General features: G+C 38.3%; 1 protein-coding gene across 5 annotated transcripts in view; it reads right to left on the bottom strand.

Annotated features, from left to right (window-relative positions):
- The window catches only part of NFIB (nuclear factor I B), a 206,466-nt gene that overhangs the window by 53,205 nt on the left and 136,574 nt on the right, over positions 1 to 16,687 (bottom strand). For all 5 annotated transcript variants that reach the window (XM_080940240.1, XM_080940242.1, XM_080940241.1 and 2 more), the window contains exons 4-6: positions 12,813 to 12,881; positions 6,839 to 6,959; positions 4,391 to 4,509 (exon numbers count right to left, since the gene is read on the bottom strand). In XM_080940240.1, the coding sequence (XP_080796366.1) occupies positions 4,391 to 4,509; positions 6,839 to 6,959; positions 12,813 to 12,881 (309 nt within the window). The remainder of the gene's footprint in view (positions 1 to 4,390; positions 4,510 to 6,838; positions 6,960 to 12,812; positions 12,882 to 16,687) is intronic.

Below are 16,687 nucleotides of genomic sequence, written 5' to 3'. Positions count from 1 at the left end.
TGTGTGTGTTAGTCATTGTATTTTCTAGAATTTGCTGTAATCTATGTGGTCTCAGAGCTCACGTTAAAACTTTAACTAATTCTAATTTCATATCAGTATTTAACTTGTGCCAATGTTTCTAAGATGCTACCCTTATTGATTTTATGTCAAGATTTATAGCTCATGGTGCTTGAAAAGTAGTTAGTTCCAAAACATAAAGATAATCCCTTGTTACCTGCTTTATTTATTTTTGATAAGGACCCTCTTTATAAATAACAATTTTTTTTTGTTTAGCAGGTCTAGAGATAGCAACTTAGTCAATCATATTTGTGTGCACAATGCCTATAAAAATTCTTGTCATGTGATAGGAATTTGATAAATGTTAAATGAGCCAAATTATCTCAATCCTAATTACATAGAAATTAATAAAATATAACTGCATAAAAAGTCCTTTTAAGTTTATATTTTATCTAAAAATTACAAATTGCCTTATTATTTATCTGATTGAGAAGCCATTACATTTTTTCATTCAGAAATTGTCAACTCTGCATTACAAGTGTATTACTTTATCATTTTACATTCAGACTTAGATAAAGCCATGACTAGTCGTATAAGAGGGGCAAATGACCCTGATGGGTTATGATTTGAAGGATTCAAGTAACCAAGCATGAATCCTAACACGTGAGAATCAGAGATAGTGTCTCAAGGAAAAAAAATTCAAATGGCCAAGTAAATAATCAATCAGTCTGCTAAATTACTGGGCATTAGAAAACAACCAGATCTAGCATCATGAAAGTAAGCAGAAATTTCAGACATAAGTATTCATGATAGAGAATAAGAAAAGAGAATATTCTAAACCTTAGGAAAGGAATTCAGTGGTTACTCTATGTTCCTCATGCCCATTATTACTTTTATTGAGAATTTCATTTTAGGCAGGGGTGGGGTGGGGTGGGGTGGGGTGTGGGGGATTCAAGATAGGATTTATCAATGTAGCCCTTGGCTGTCCTGGAACTCATTTTGTAAATCAGGCTCACCGTAGATCTCTGCGAATCCTGGAATTCACAGAGATCTTCCTGCCTCTGCCTCCCAAATGCTGGGATTAAAGGCATATGCTAGCACCACTGGGCACTGATACTGACAAATTCAATTTCTATATCTAGCAATTAGAAGAAACTTAACCAAATTATATAGTCCTCTATCAAATATTTAACATTACTGAATACTATTTAGTTTAGAAATAGTCTTGTCTACCTTTGCAAAGTTATACACTATGATTTCAATATATAAGTATATTTAATCTATAAAAGTAAAAAAAGAGTTGTATAATAAGCTATTAAAAACTATACAGGTCTGTGTGATTATATGAAAGCTAGATTTGGTATGAATGTTTTGTAGAAATTCTTCTAAAAAAATAACAACTTGGTCATATGGTATCATTTATTTCTACCTTGGAATAAAAAACATTGTAACATATTGCCCATAATTTCATTTATTTATTCTTCTTTTTCAGCATTCAGCTTTGATAGAGGTGGCCAGAAGATATTTTAATAGACAGTTAATATTCATCTATTAAGGCAGATATCTAGGAAATAGTAATGAATTTTTAGCATTTCTCCCAACTTTAAACAGAAGCCTATGATGATCAACCAGTGAGTGTCACTGCGTATCACAAAGGGCTCTCTGGAAAACAACCGTAAGGTACTGGCAGTAAACTATTACAAGTGGTGCTCACTCACAAGTGCCTTAGACCACACCTTCCCAGCTGACAAGGATGTCTGGAGAATGGTTTGAAGGTGGATGAGGACAATCTCAGGCATTTTATTTTGCAAATTTTAAAAATGGATTTCTTTCTAAGAACAAAATCAGCATCTTGAGCTTGGCAAGTTTGTGAAGATGGTGGTAGACCTCCTTCTGCTTTTCATTGTAGTTGGAGTCTTCTTCCCATCATGGCTTATTGTGCACATTGCAAAGTCCTCAGGGTCTTCAAATTTCAAGTGACAGGTGTTTTAGGCAACACACAAGAATGGAACCTTCCTCCTTCCTCTTACTATAATTTGCTCTTACAGCCTTCTCCCATAGTGTTAGTCATCTTGACAATAGGAAATCATCAAGACAATGCAATGATTTAACAAAGAGAAAAGAATGACAGTTTCCCTTCTACTTTTCAAAACTGTTTTATAATATGATGGGAGATTGGCTTTCCTGAATAGCTGGATGGGAAATCAGTTCTTACCGAGTGACACTCAACAATAAAGAACACCTACATTTGAACAGCACGCTCTCCTTAAGTATTCAGTGTTGGGAATAATTTTCTCACAGGGAAAATACGGCTCTGTTTAAAGTGACAATGTTAGCAAAACAAGGAGCAGAGCTTGAAGATGTGTGGATTTTATTTTTATTTTCACTCCTATAGCTCGGTTTATTTCTTGCCTTCACGTAGGAAACTGGATGTGTATCCAGTAACTCATTCATTTGACCAATATTTACTGTGGCCCTACCACACATCACTGTTGTCTTTGGGCCAATGACAGCCACAATCCTTAATAGTATAGCTATATCTAAACAATTCCTCCAATAAATAAATACAAAATTACATATTATGAACACAACACAACAAAGGATCAATACCAGCTGCCAAGGCACGAAAGTGGAAAGTACTAATAGAATGAAATTCATCAGCGGATCATGGGCCATTGAGGATATCAAGAGATCTGCTGGATGATGGAGGTAGGAAAGGCCACTTCAGAAAGTATGGCTTCTTGGGCACTGCTTTCTCAAACCCAAACAAAGTCATAGGCCCAGATGAAAAAGCAACACTGTGAGCCTATGGTCAAATGAGGGACTGGTGATTTTCTCCTGCAAAAGCAGAAGGGTCAAATAATGTTTCATGATTGAGGAAGTGTGCTCGAAGAATGAGTTGGGGGAGGGTTTCAAAGCCTAAACTTGCCAGCTGATTTTCCAACCATTCTGTAAAAGGAACCTAACACACCTCTCACTTTCTTTCCCATCAGCAACCTCAAGGCACAAATGGCCATTCTGCCGTTGCTTCCCCACCTCAGATCCTCACCCTGTTTTGGTTTTTTCCATGTAACTGTCTCTGTCCCTTCCATCTACATATGTCAAATTCTTTAAATGTGGGGCTGGAGAGACAGGTCAGCAGTTAAGGACACTTGCACTCACAAAGCATCTCAGCACTATCTGTAACTGTAGTTCCAGGGGATATGATGACCTCTTTGGTCCCCACAGGTGCCCAAATTGCACCCAGAATACACACACACACACACACACACACACACACACACACAAACACAAACATACATGCAGGATAAGAACTCTTGCATATAACATAAAGATAAGGAAATCTTTTAAAAAGAAATCTTTTTAAAAATATTGGCATGAGAAAGGCAATCTGTTAATCCGGTTCCCCATGAAAGCCTCATCCTTGTAGAAATCATGTGTCACTCAGTATGAAATTCTGAGGAGCAAGAAGGAAATCTTAGTAAGGAAGTGGCATTGGCTGTAAATACTAGCTCCAGGGTCAGCTTTCTGTTAACATTTCTCTGCATGAAGCTTCCCAAGTTCACAGACAACAACAACAGCAAAACTACATTCAGGGTTGGAACCATTAGGGCAAAACATGTCCCTTTTACATTTTTAAACACAGAATTTGATTTAAAAGAAATTTACAAATACATTTTATGATGCTGCTATAAAAACTTATTTGCACACATGTACAGACAAACCAACAAAAGTTGTAATTAGCTCATTTGTCTATTCCCACTCCTTTAATATCTCTTACTGCATAGGAAAGCATATGTGTTAGTAAATAATATAGGAGATCCAATATATTTCAAGAATAAAGACCCAGAAAGCTAAATCATACTTATGTAAAATTATGCTCCTCCTCAACTATCCTGGAACTGAGTCATAGTTCTACCTAGGAAGCAACCAGAGTAACTTAGACTCAGTCTCTTAAATTATACTTTGATCTTTTATCTGTGAACCAGGGATTTCCAGAAGAAATTACAACTTCCTTTAAGTAACAATTCCCATACCTGCCTAAAGTTTGCTCCTCCAAACAGACTCAGAGAAAGTGATAGAAGCTGCCTGGGTCTGAACTTGCTACTCTGTCAAGATTTTACTGTCTAGTGTTGATGGACCCAAGTTACTTGAATATATAATTGTAGGCCCCGAGAAGACCATTTTGTATGAACATAAATACATAATAGAAAGGGACTTTTTTTTTTGTAACTCTGGTAACATGTGACCACCCTCACAAAATCTTTAAAATAATTACTGAAATTATTTCAAGTTTAGTCTATACTGGTTCCACAAGAATGGTGGCTAAGAGTAACCGGAAATAAATAATGCTATATAATCCATGGCCCCTTGGGAGTGTCTTTGTACCCACCTTGGTCTCGTTCATGCCATGTTCGACTTCCAGCAGCTGGTGAATTTGGAGAGGGGTAAAAGTCTCCTGTAGGACTTGGCTCCATATTTTCATCTATGGATATAGTTTTGGGTCTTTTGCTGTTAAAATATAATAATGGTGTCATTAGTGGCATCTCTGGGAAGATTGTAGCATTTACTTTCAAAATGAAAAATAACTCCCATATTCAAGTTAAAGAGTTAATTTGACAGAATGGCGGGCACTCCAGACATCCACAGGAATAATAGTGCACATTTGCAATAGTGTTTGTTTTCCATCCTTTGTATGCATTATCTATCCCTATGCATCCCTAACAAAAACTGTTCACTATAATCATCTCTTCAATTATTATTTTTCCCAGAGAAACATAGTCACTAAAAGTGAACTCTCAGTATGTCTTTTCTGCTAATAGGCAAGTTTTACTAAGACATACTGATTTATCTTATGTTTCTGATATTAATACTGTTCAATGTACAGCATGGCCACAGACCATTCAGGACTTTGTTGTCAGTTTGGAGATAAGGCACTGGGCTTGGGCCAGTGAAAAGCTTCTGGAATCCCACGTTTTGACTACCATTTATTAGCTCTGGTAGCAGGTTCCTCTTACCTGGCCAAGCTCAGTTCATCACATGCAAGGTGGAAATAATAAAACCTAGTTTAGAGGGTTTGGTTGAGAAGATACTATAAAGCTCTCAGCAAAATGGCCTGTAGTTTGAAGATACTTATTAAATATTAATTGTTAGTGTTGACCTTGTAATTAATAATATGATGGCCTTAGCCCTTGAAGCCTGTTCAAATCTCAGTTTCTTTGTGGATACACTGGGTTAATTGTTGCCTAAGAATCCCTAAGTACTGACATGATTTAGCATGACAGTTTCTCCCCATGACAAAGCTTACCAGAAATGATATTACCTTTTAGTCTCTATCAAAGTGTCCAAATTTAGAATTTAGAGACTGTGCATGTTTTTCAAATTCTCCTTTTAATGTAGTTCTTCTCCGCCATGAGTAAGCAGAGGTACACAAATAAAGGAGGAGGAATTATTTCCACAGGGAATAACAAAGAAACATCTTTAGGGTCTGCTTATTTTGAAGGGCATGGGATCTGATACTGAGCATGGGGGAAGACCTGTGCTGACAACATATGGATCCAATGGAGGAAATTAAAAAAAAATCCTAATTCATACTTTAAATTTAAAAAGATCAAATCACTTTTAGGGATTCAACATATCAGAGATAATTTTAGTGATAATAAACCCAATTATCTTGATATACAATCTAATTACACAAAAATACAGTTGGGTCATAAATGTTACAGAATCGACCTTACTTTCTAAACACATAAATATGAATATTTCCACAGAAACAATTAATTAGTTTTCATTACTAAAATAGTCTAGAAAAATATTTTTCCAGATTGTCTTTTAATTTTTTAAATTAGCATAATGCCTGCTATTTTGGGGAATTTGTGCACATCCTTATGCTAGCCTATGGATTTAGTGAATGCTCCAGAAATGAAGTAGGACTTAATACGGGAAAGACACAACTTGAAAAGAAAGAAAAAACATACCTCTACATTTATCCTGAACCAGAGTTACAAGAGTGCCAGAGAAAGTTAACATGTGAGCAGAGAACTAAAAGCCAGGGAGCCTCATCCTTTATCATCCCCGGCACAGGCTGGCTAACTCCATTTCAGAGTGGCTGATGCTATCCTTGGTCCCAGGAGAGGTAAATGATTCAGTCAGAGAACCTCAATCAATTAGATAGTATAGTCTCAAATCAGGCTTTAATTTTAAGGCTAGGGGAATGACACCTGTTTTTATGTTTCATTATCCCAAATGCAGACATTTAGTTACGGTCAAAGCCATCAGGATGCACTGGCTACCGATGAGGGTCACTGAAGCAATATCATTTACACTTTTTTAAAGTTTTCTTTTTCCGTTTCATTTGTGTGTATCTATGCTAAGCCCATATGTGTACCACGTGCATGTCTGGCGTCCATAGGAATCAGAAAATAGCAATGTATTCCCTGTAATTGGAGTTTCCTTATGGTTGTAAGCCACCATATGGGTGCTGAGAACTGAACCTAGGTCTCCCGTGAGAGCAACACGCACACTGAACCCCAGAGCCATCTTTCCAATTCCCAGTATCACTTTAAAGTTGCCAAAAGTTCAACAAGCAGGATTGTATTTCATGCCATAAGACAAAAACTCATTTCATAGTTCATTTTCCCCTCAAAACACACACACACACACACACACACACACACACACACACACAAAACTTTAAAGGTAACAGCAACAACACCCGATGCTTAGATATCAAAACAAATGATTCCTGCAAAATTCTGAAGTGTGCGGACTATTCATTTGCTTTCTTTACTCCCCTTTCTGACTTCACAAAGGATGAGAGCATGCACATTTTTGCCATTACCTGCTCGGTGGAGAAGACAGCGACCTCTGCAGGTTCACACCGGAGTTCATGTCATGATAATATGGTTGGCTGGGAATTTCTCCAATCGGGAAGTTGACTCCAGTTCCCTGGGTTATGGGTGCTGAGGAATAATTTGTTTTAAAGAAATGTTGTAAGTGATATTCATTGTTACCTCTGTTCAAATATAAAATTCCTTTTTTTTTTATGACTCCAGGCAAGAGCTCTCTTTACCTTAAAATTTGATATCCCCTGTATGCTTCAGACAAGACCCAGAAACCTCACGTCAAGTCAGGGCATTCCAGACACTCACACTAGGTCCCTGGATACCATTTTCCCTGGTGACAATAACCAATCTTCCTCATTCACTCCCCCATGTGATTGGTCACCACATCTGTCACTCCCAAGTCTATAGATGTAGCAGAGCAGAACAAATGATCCTTATTGCTTTAGTACTAATGAGTCAGTTGCACTAAACCAAATCACTGCTAACTAAATAAATATATAAGATATTCACAAATAAAGCTTATTGTCCTATATCAGTTTTAACATCAACACTAAAATGAATTTAAAAACATGATGCTTAGTAATGTCTGGTGTCACACACTTGTAATCCCAGCTCTAGGGAGTTTAAGGTAGGAGAATATAGAAGTCAAGGCCAGACTGGACTATGTTAACAAGTCTGAGGCCAGTCTGATATACAGAGTGAGACCATGTCTCAAACAAGATAAAATAAACAAGCATAAAACCACAGTGTGTATAATTTAATTTAAGTAAGTCTTGAATTGTGGCAGGAATAAGTAAAGTTTATGAGTATGAAATAAAATCCAAGGTGTTTTGCAAATACGCATGCAGACAGGTTTTATAAATGAATGTTCATTGCACCTTCACTCCATATGTTAGAGTCTGAGGATAAAAACAGACTTTCGGTCGCTTATAGGGAGTATGCCTCACTTCCCAAACAACAGACTGAAAAGCTAGCACACATGATTATCTGGGGATAAAGCAGTGGGAGCTGAGGCAGCCCAGCATCATGTCTTCTGCATACATGTTAATCAGAGGTGAGCTCCCTTCCTTGACTTTCTCTCCAATCCTTCTCAGGTAAAAAAATGGAGAAGTTGGCAAGATGGAACTGTTCAAAAATGCGCAAAAAGCTGGCACAGACAAATGAAATTGCTCGCTGGAAGTTTATTCTTTAAAAATCGATTGTTTGACGACTAGGAAGACAGTTCTGTGGGTAAAGTCCTTGCTATACAAGCAAAAGGTTCTGAGTTTAGATCCCCAGCATCTATAGAAAACCAAGGGTGTGCACCTATAATTCCCTTGATGGGAGGCACTCCCTGACCAGCCAAGTTCAATGACAAACACTACCTCAAAACACAAAGATCCCATGTTGGCATATGGTCTCTATATGCATGTATATGTGTACACACATACACGAACATATGTACACATGCACATACATGCATGCACTGACACACACGCATGAATAAATATATATGTAAAGGAGAGGAATGAAAGAGAAGAAAGGAGGGAAGAAGGGAAGGGAAGGAAGGCAGGCCTGTGTCTATTGCAAGCAGGTACTGCAATGGATACTAAGTGTTCTCAGAGATATCCGCCTTCAATAAACAAACAGTGCAGTATGTAGAGCAAGTGGAAAAACTTGAGCACACTTAAAGAGCACCCGGAAAATTTAGAAAGCAACAAAACTTCCCAGTGAGAAACAGAATCAATATCTTCTCTAGACTTTGCAGGGAGCAAGGACAGTACTGACATGAATGGGGAGAGAGAGAGAGAGAGAGAGAGAGAGAGAGAGAGAGAGAGAGAGAGAGAGAGAGAGAGAGAGAGAGAGAGAGAGAGAGAGAGAGAGAGAGAGAGAGAGAGAGAGAGAGAGAGAGAGAGAGAGAGAGAGAGAGAGAGAGAGAGAGAGAGAGAGAGATATGGATTATGGAAAAGCCTTATCTGGTAGTAGACTTTGGAGAAGGTGCAAGGCACTGAAGGAAGATTTTTCAAGCTGAATTAACTGTAGTAGTAAGGTCATGATAGAAACAACATACAAAGTGGAAAACTAGGCAGCTGATGTCAAGGGGCAGTGCACTGGGCCAGCTGAACCCTCAAACCTTCAGTAAATATCTCTCTATTCAAAGTGTCCTGAACATGCAATCTACTTACCACAGCCTATCCTAACTGCCTTTAGCTGAATGTATAACTACAAAGGACCACTAATTTTCAAGGACTTTTTTTCTCATCCAGAACTTTTAGTAGCATTAAGGTGTGTTATCTATCAATTTGTTTGGATTTTAATACCTGTTAGGCCAAGATTAACTTTAGATGTTCTTAGGAAAGTATACATAAAAGGTTTTACTGAGAGAACTAAACATGGACTATATAGACAGAATCTCTCTACTAATATACAGCATCTATACATCCAGGAAAAGTCTCAGCTCTAAAGCTGGAGCCCCTGACTTTTGTCAAATTGTTCATATTTTAATTGCTTTGTTTAAATTATTTGATATACTTGAACCTTCTTTATAGTGAAAATATTTTTATCTTGAGTATAAAGGTCATTTGGGTTATTTAGTCAGCTACAGTACTAATGTACTTTGTGGCCTAAAGTATGCCAGAGGTTTAAAAAATGTAGAATTTCTTACTTCACAGTAACACATGCCTTAAAATGTATTTGTACAACCTTGGTCTATGGGACATGAGAAGCGGGATATGTGTTAGAGGCAGGTATCTCTGACTGGCTCAGAGAATGTGAACAACCTGCCTGCCTCCTCCAACAGAGACGCATCTGTTTCAGACCAGAGTTAGTCCCTCCTGTGGAGTCTATCCTGTAACAGCAATCTTTTGATTATAACCTTACCTAATCCAGCAGATGCCAGAAGAGACACATTGTCCCAAGTCCCCAATATGTATGGGCATTTACCCTCTACTAAACATTTTCTTTGTTCTGGCCAATTCGGAAATCTGAGTTATTTGGCAGTGTATTGGTAAAATTGACAGAAACTTTACAGGTCATGTCATTTAGACACACTTTTATAGTGACATTAAGATTGCACAGTATTTAGGTAAGTTTCTTTCTAATGAATATACATGGATTAATAGGCACTACAGTTTAATAGTCACTACAGTCCACTTGGCCATAAGCATGCTGGGTATAGCATGCAGTAAAGTGATAAATAAGGAAAAAAGAAACCTTTCAGGGTCAGGTATGGTGATGGATATTTTTCACCTCAGCAGTCAGGAGGCAGAGGCAGGTGGATCTCTATAAACTCAGGAACAACTTGTTCTACATATTGAGTCCAGGCCAGTCATGGCTACATGGTGAGGCCCAGTCCTAAAACTGAAAAAACATAGAATGCATTCTGGCAGTAAATGTGAAGTTATTGAAAAGAAGGTAATAAAAATAAACATGACTAAAAACGCCAAACAACACACAGATTCCTGCACAGAGCAACACTAGAGCATTTGAGGAGAGCAAGCCTGCCAGGTCTTCCTGCTTTTAAGCCTCCGGAAGAGCCAAAATCAGATAGAAACATGACTCTTAGCACCTCTTCTAGACAGACCTTTAAGAAAGCCAAAAGCTACAAATCCTGCCTACAACATGCCAATGTTCTTCTAGAAGCCATATACCTTAGAACCTGGGTTTCTAAAAGTTAGAGGCCAGAAGCTGTCCTTAACCAACTTTTGGAATGGAGATAATATCCTTTAACAGAGTGGTTCCTGAAATGGAACAGCATCATTAGCTAATGTCTGCATGTACATTAGTAGGTCACATGACAGCAAAATGCTAGAAGATAGTACCAAGGGCAGGCCATGCATCAAGAAGCCAGAACCTATAACACACAACATAAGACTTAACTTACATGCTAAAGTTAACAAACCCCTATTTCATAAACAACGAAGTTCAACTGCGTAAACAAGAATCTATTAAAACACTTAGGAGAATAGAATTTTCAAGAATCTCAGAGACATCTATTTACATGTGGAGGAGAAAGTAAATGTTTGCTGAATAAATGAACTAAGGAATGAATATGGATAATTAATGTACTAATTACAAATCAGTAATGTTTGTTATGACACTCTAAGAAATGACAGTATAAATTAAGAATAAATGAGTGAGACGTTAAAATTTACCTTGTTTCTGAAATCTTATGAGAGGGTATTTTTAATTTATATTTGATGTTTAAGATTCTGGTTTTTCAAAATATCATTCTGGGCTCTTGAAGATTTTAAAGTGGCTCTCTTTTAATATACATGGGACAGTGCTATCTGTAATGGGGTACTATGTGAATCCTTGTAAGAAGGGAAAACATTCATTATGGCACTTGCAAAATGGTCTAAGAGGAGGGAATGGTTTCCTATGCTCTATAGTTTCACAGTTCAGCATCTCTGCTAAAGAACTTTGAATACCCACTTCCTTAGGGGAATTCCTTAGGGGATCACATGTGGCCTTGAGCAATGGACTAGACCATCAGATGCCTCTTGTGAAGTACAAACATGCATTACAGCTGTTGGGATGCACAGACTTAGCTGTCATCCCTGATGCTGCTCCCAAGTAGATGAACCCACAACACCCACATCTACTCTGAATCCTGGCAGAAGAGACAAGGTATATAAGGTCTTGAGCGGCCATTTTGCCATTCTCTGATAAACATGGGCTTTTGCTTGTTGGTTGGTTAGTTTTAGTTTTTCATTTTCATTTTGTTATGTAGAGAGTTCACAAATCTAAGTTACCTGAGAAACTATAGTTCAAAAGACAGTCACCCGGAAGCTTGGAGACAAGAGTTTGTGAAGGAGGCTCCTACAGTTGTTTGGTTAGTCTCACCCTCTTAGCTCACTATGTTTGGTCCTTACAGTTGTCTGTGGCCCTCATTCGTAAACTCTGGAGCTGATACAAGTTAAATACCAGTTTTTGTTGTTGTTGTTGTTGTTGTTTGTTTGTTTGAGTTCTGTTTTGAGAAAGGGGATTGCTATATGTCCCTGCTTGGCCTGAAATTAACTATGTAGCCCAGCTGCCTGCAAGCTTGCTGCAATCCTCCTGTCTCTGACTCTGGAGTACTGAGATTACAGTGTGCACATGAGGACTGTTAATAACTACAAACAAGGACTCTCTAGATTTGCCACTGGATCATCTAAGTGACATCAGTTCTTGACCATGACACTTTCTATTAAAGCATGAAGTCAAAACACAGCCCTCACAGTGAACTAAACAATCTAAATCAAAAAATGGAATCAATCAGGAAGAAAACAGCCACCTCCTTTTATGTCATCAAGTGCACTAATACTGGCACCTTGGATGTGTCTGCTCACACTAGCAAAAACCAAGAGCTGGTGAATCAACAGAGCTTCCCCTTGGCTTAAGTAGCCAGCCAGGTGAATTTAACCTAGAAAAGCTCAATCCTGCTGGCCAAGAGAATGGCACCTCAGGTGAGGTGGCTGCTGTAAACAACTAGGCATTGTTTGGACTAACAATGCTTTCTATCTATATCCAAGCACAATCTGCAAAGTTAATTTCTGCATCCCTTTACACATTGCATGTGAGTGTGTGCATCCTGTATATCTCCACCCCGCACCGAATGGCTATAACTGAAAAAGCACTTATCTACAGGAAACTTATGTGGGTTATCATAACAACACAGGGTACATTTAATTAATCACACTTCCTTTGATATAAATGCCCATCTATGGTCACAGAACTGAACTGAGTGGATACCAATATAATGACCAATGAGAACAGCCTAGACGTTAGCTTTACACAGCACAGAGCTTTGATGAGCTGAACGGAAACACTTTACAAAGTTAGGTAGTACATTTGGTTATTATATTAGAAGATTTAAGATTTTTTTTGAATCATGAATTTTTAAATTTAGATACTTTCAAGTCGTCAGCTTTCATACCATATTTAAGATTTAAAATCTGCAAGATTTTAATGATTCTGAGGACTTGTGTGGCAGGGGACGAGTTTACTTACTTCTGGATACTCTCACAAGCTCCGATACATTGAAGACTCCGGATTTTACAAAGCTGTCCTCGAGGTACCCTGAGAACAAACATCAAAGGAATAAGATCAGCACATGCAGAGGGTAAAGGTGACAGTTAAATTTCTAGAACTCGTTCATGTTAGACTAGAACAAAAGCTATAGATGCTTATTCTAAAGACAAGTAAAATGGGGCCTAAACACAAACGCAATCTGTTTTTCAAAAGTAAGAAATATAAATGACAAATAACCCGTGGAATTTCCCATTAGCTTTTCTAAATGTGTAATCAGTAGGATCCTATTTGCTGTGGAAGGCATGGAAGAGGAAGATGCTGAATGCTTCTAGTTCTACAACACCTGGAAAGCCAGCCAACCTATTAAAAATGGGGGAGGCAGAGAGGAGATAGAAAGAAAAGGAAAACCACAACTACATCACAATTAGCACCTTGTTGGAAATGCTTCAAGGATCTCTCAAAAGCACTACTCTTTCACAAATCCTTCCCTGATTAGAGAACAGTGAACTGCTGCTACCAGAATTTCCAGCCTTGTTCCAGGGCCATTCAACAAAGGATCAAAACTTGGGACAAAGTGAATCGCTCTTTGTGCCAAGCTCAATCTGTGAGCCTTCGACTTTCTTTGCCAATTTTCAACATTTTCCTTACTCATCCTACTACTGGATTGCCCTCCCCAGTTTTTTTGTTTTGTTTTGTTTTGTTTCCCCAAGAACTAGATGCTGCAAATGCAATGAATCCCAGCATATAGTCCACAGAGGACATGGTCCACAATTCAGGACCTTGAGGAAACCCTAACCTGCTTTATAGCTCATCAAATGGTGTTCAGACATTTTATAATTCTTATTCTAACAAGAGTTTAGAATGAGGGTGAGAAGACCATGGATAGCTGACTTCAAGTAAAACATAAATGTTTGGAATATTCACTCACAATGGAAATATTTCTAGAGCAGAACACCCAAGGGTCCCAGAATCTGTGGCTAGACTGGATTCCACACACAGCTTCATAACTGACTAAGAATCAGATTCTGCACAGGGAGATGACACATGGGGGGAAAGTCACATGGAACCATCAAGTGAAAGATCTGGGAGACAACCCTGTCCTAAGTTCTCCAGCTAAGAGATGTTGTCCATGTGAATAGACCTTATTTTGTTTCAGGTTCCTTGTATATAAATGAAAGTGAGAGATTAAAAAAAAAAAATCACCTACCTCCTAGAGTTATTATCAATACAAAGTAAGATAAAGCATTAAATCCAGGGTAGAATAAAGCACAGTGTAATAAATCAGTAATCCTGGTGCACAGGAGGAAGAAAGTTGTGACAAAGTGAGATCCTGTCCCAAAACAATGATCAACATCAGCTCAACAGTAACAACTTCCAGCTTGGCCACACCCTGAACACTGAACCGTGCTTGTTAACTCCAAACAGCCTCTTGGGAGTTATACACTTTTACTCTTCTCAGCCACCCAGAGCACCTAAGAGGTGACTGCTGCACAGGCCTTAGGGATGTAAAGAGCCAAGCATGTGGGAACATGGCTTCACTCAACCTGTTAGCCCTTTTAGAAAAGTGGAGAGAAAGAGCAAAAGGGGAGTACAATGTCTCATTTGATGATAAAACTTGAAGTCTCAAACTTAGTAGCTATTCTGGAAAATACACACACACACACACACACACACACACACACACACACACACACACACACACACACACAATGTCCCTTGAGAATGCACTTCTATTTTAAGAAACTGCTTGAACAATGAATTCTTCACAAAATTCAATTTGTTTCAGAGATGCGAAATATTTGTGCAACCAGTACTCTATAAGGTGTTAGAAGTCACAAATGCAACAACAAAAAAAGAGAAAGAGGTAATGTTGGCTCCATTTGCCTGGATGGGAACAATGATGTTTTAATGCTCTAGGCCACTGCAGATTGTGTAGTTCAGTTGACTAGCCTATTAAAGGTTATTTTATAGATGCTAAACTCATTTAATATGTCAAGCAGAAATTCGCCAGTTGTTTGCCATCTCTACAGCCAATCACAGTCCCTACTTATAGTTCGTCCTGGTTGTACATGCTGCTTTCAACTCTCCGTGCCCTGCTGAGTGACAATACACTCTGACAAGCTGCCCGCCCCCGTCCTCCACTTTCTCTAACCCTAGCTGGCAAACAGAACCCCTACCCTCTCTCTGCTCACATCACACGTACTTAGTTCTGATTTTACACTTTACACATTCAGATTTTTTCCAAGATACGTGTTTTCATGTATTAAATTCTTTGTTGGATTATCAGTTCCTTTATTTAGGGGAGTGACTGGGTTTTGTTTTTCAGCATATCTCCCTGGGCAACTGACTCATTGCCCTATATATAGAGTAATTGCTAAACAAACACAGGACAATATTTTAAAATTTAGCTTTTAAAACCAAGGTCATAAATTAACAACTTAGTGATCTTATAACAAGGTAACTATACTTGGTACAAGATTGATGAGTAACTACTGGCTCCATCCCTCCTGTGAATGTGTTTGCTGAAGAGTTTGATGCAGGCACATCTTTACTCTACAGAACATGGGTCCCAAAATAGCTATGAATGTGGCCCAATACATTTGTAGATGACATATTACAGTGTTAAAGGTTGGGCTTTTGTGTATAATAGAAAAAGTAACACTTAAGGTCAGATTATAGTTCTGACTTTGTTGTATTCTAATGTGTAACCTTGGGCATATCAATAACCAAAGAATTAAAACAAGAGCATAAAAAGGCTTGTAAAATAGATGTGTGAAAGAGGGCCACTTAAATGGCTCAGTAGATAAAGTCACTTGTCACCAAGCCTGACAGCCTGAGTCTTATCTAGTACGCACACACACACACACACACACACACACACACACACACACTTAAAAACTAATAAGTAAGAGAATAAGTGTTGAGAATAAGTAAGAATAAATATTTTAGTATATTTACATAAATTATATTATGTAGTACACATCTCAGAATGTAGGTGTCATCTGAAGTTGATTTTTTACATTGTAACTCTGAGTAGTTAAGGCTCCTAAGTCACAGTTTAGGACAGGTTGGTAAGGGGACACACTCTGAGCCTAATCACAAGGGAGGAATAAACCACCTCAAGGCTAATTTAATGCAGCAACAATGATATTCAAGCACAAAATGTTGATTCCTCAGTGATAAGGACTTGAAATGTACAAGGAAAAATGAAAGTTTTTTTTTACCAAAACTATGAAAAATAATGGAAATATATGAGAACCCAGATGATAAAATGTAACCTCTTAGGACCCATCGGGCTCTGCTTCTGCATAGAACATCAATAGATCTAAGTGAAGGGAACACTGGCAAGCAGCAGTCATAATGCCGACTGTCACCAAGCCAAAAGGCTGGTGATAGGTGAAAAACAGGCAATTGGTAGCTGGGTTTTGTGGTGGCATTTCACATGTCTTTACACACACACAGTACAACCTCTACTATGAACAGGAGTCATCTGAATCAGACACAGAAAGGGATGGATGCCATAGCACTTGGATAGCTACGTGCTCGCTCCAGTAGTCAGAAGACAAATGTTTGTGCAAATAACTGGAAAGAATCTTTCTCACAGTATGTCTAGAACCCTGCAATAACATAGAGTCAGAGATTCAGCAAAACACCAGGGTACTGCTGAGGCCATAAAACCTATGGTAGCCTCCAGGCTATGGAGACTAAGAGAAACACGGTTTCACAGGGAACACGGCCCACTGTAAATCTCAACAGCTCATGCAAAGGCCAGATATCTTTAAGTAATTTGGAGAGATTCCTAGTAAATTCTCTTCATGTACCAACGGAAACGTGCCCATCTTTGAGGCAGAGCA

Source organism: Micromys minutus (assembly GCF_963924665.1).
Source record: "Micromys minutus genome assembly, chromosome: 28".
NCBI lineage: Eukaryota > Metazoa > Chordata > Mammalia > Rodentia > Muridae > Micromys > Micromys minutus.
Note: the sequence above shows the minus strand (reverse complement) of the source record. Positions and strands in the feature narration are given on the sequence as shown.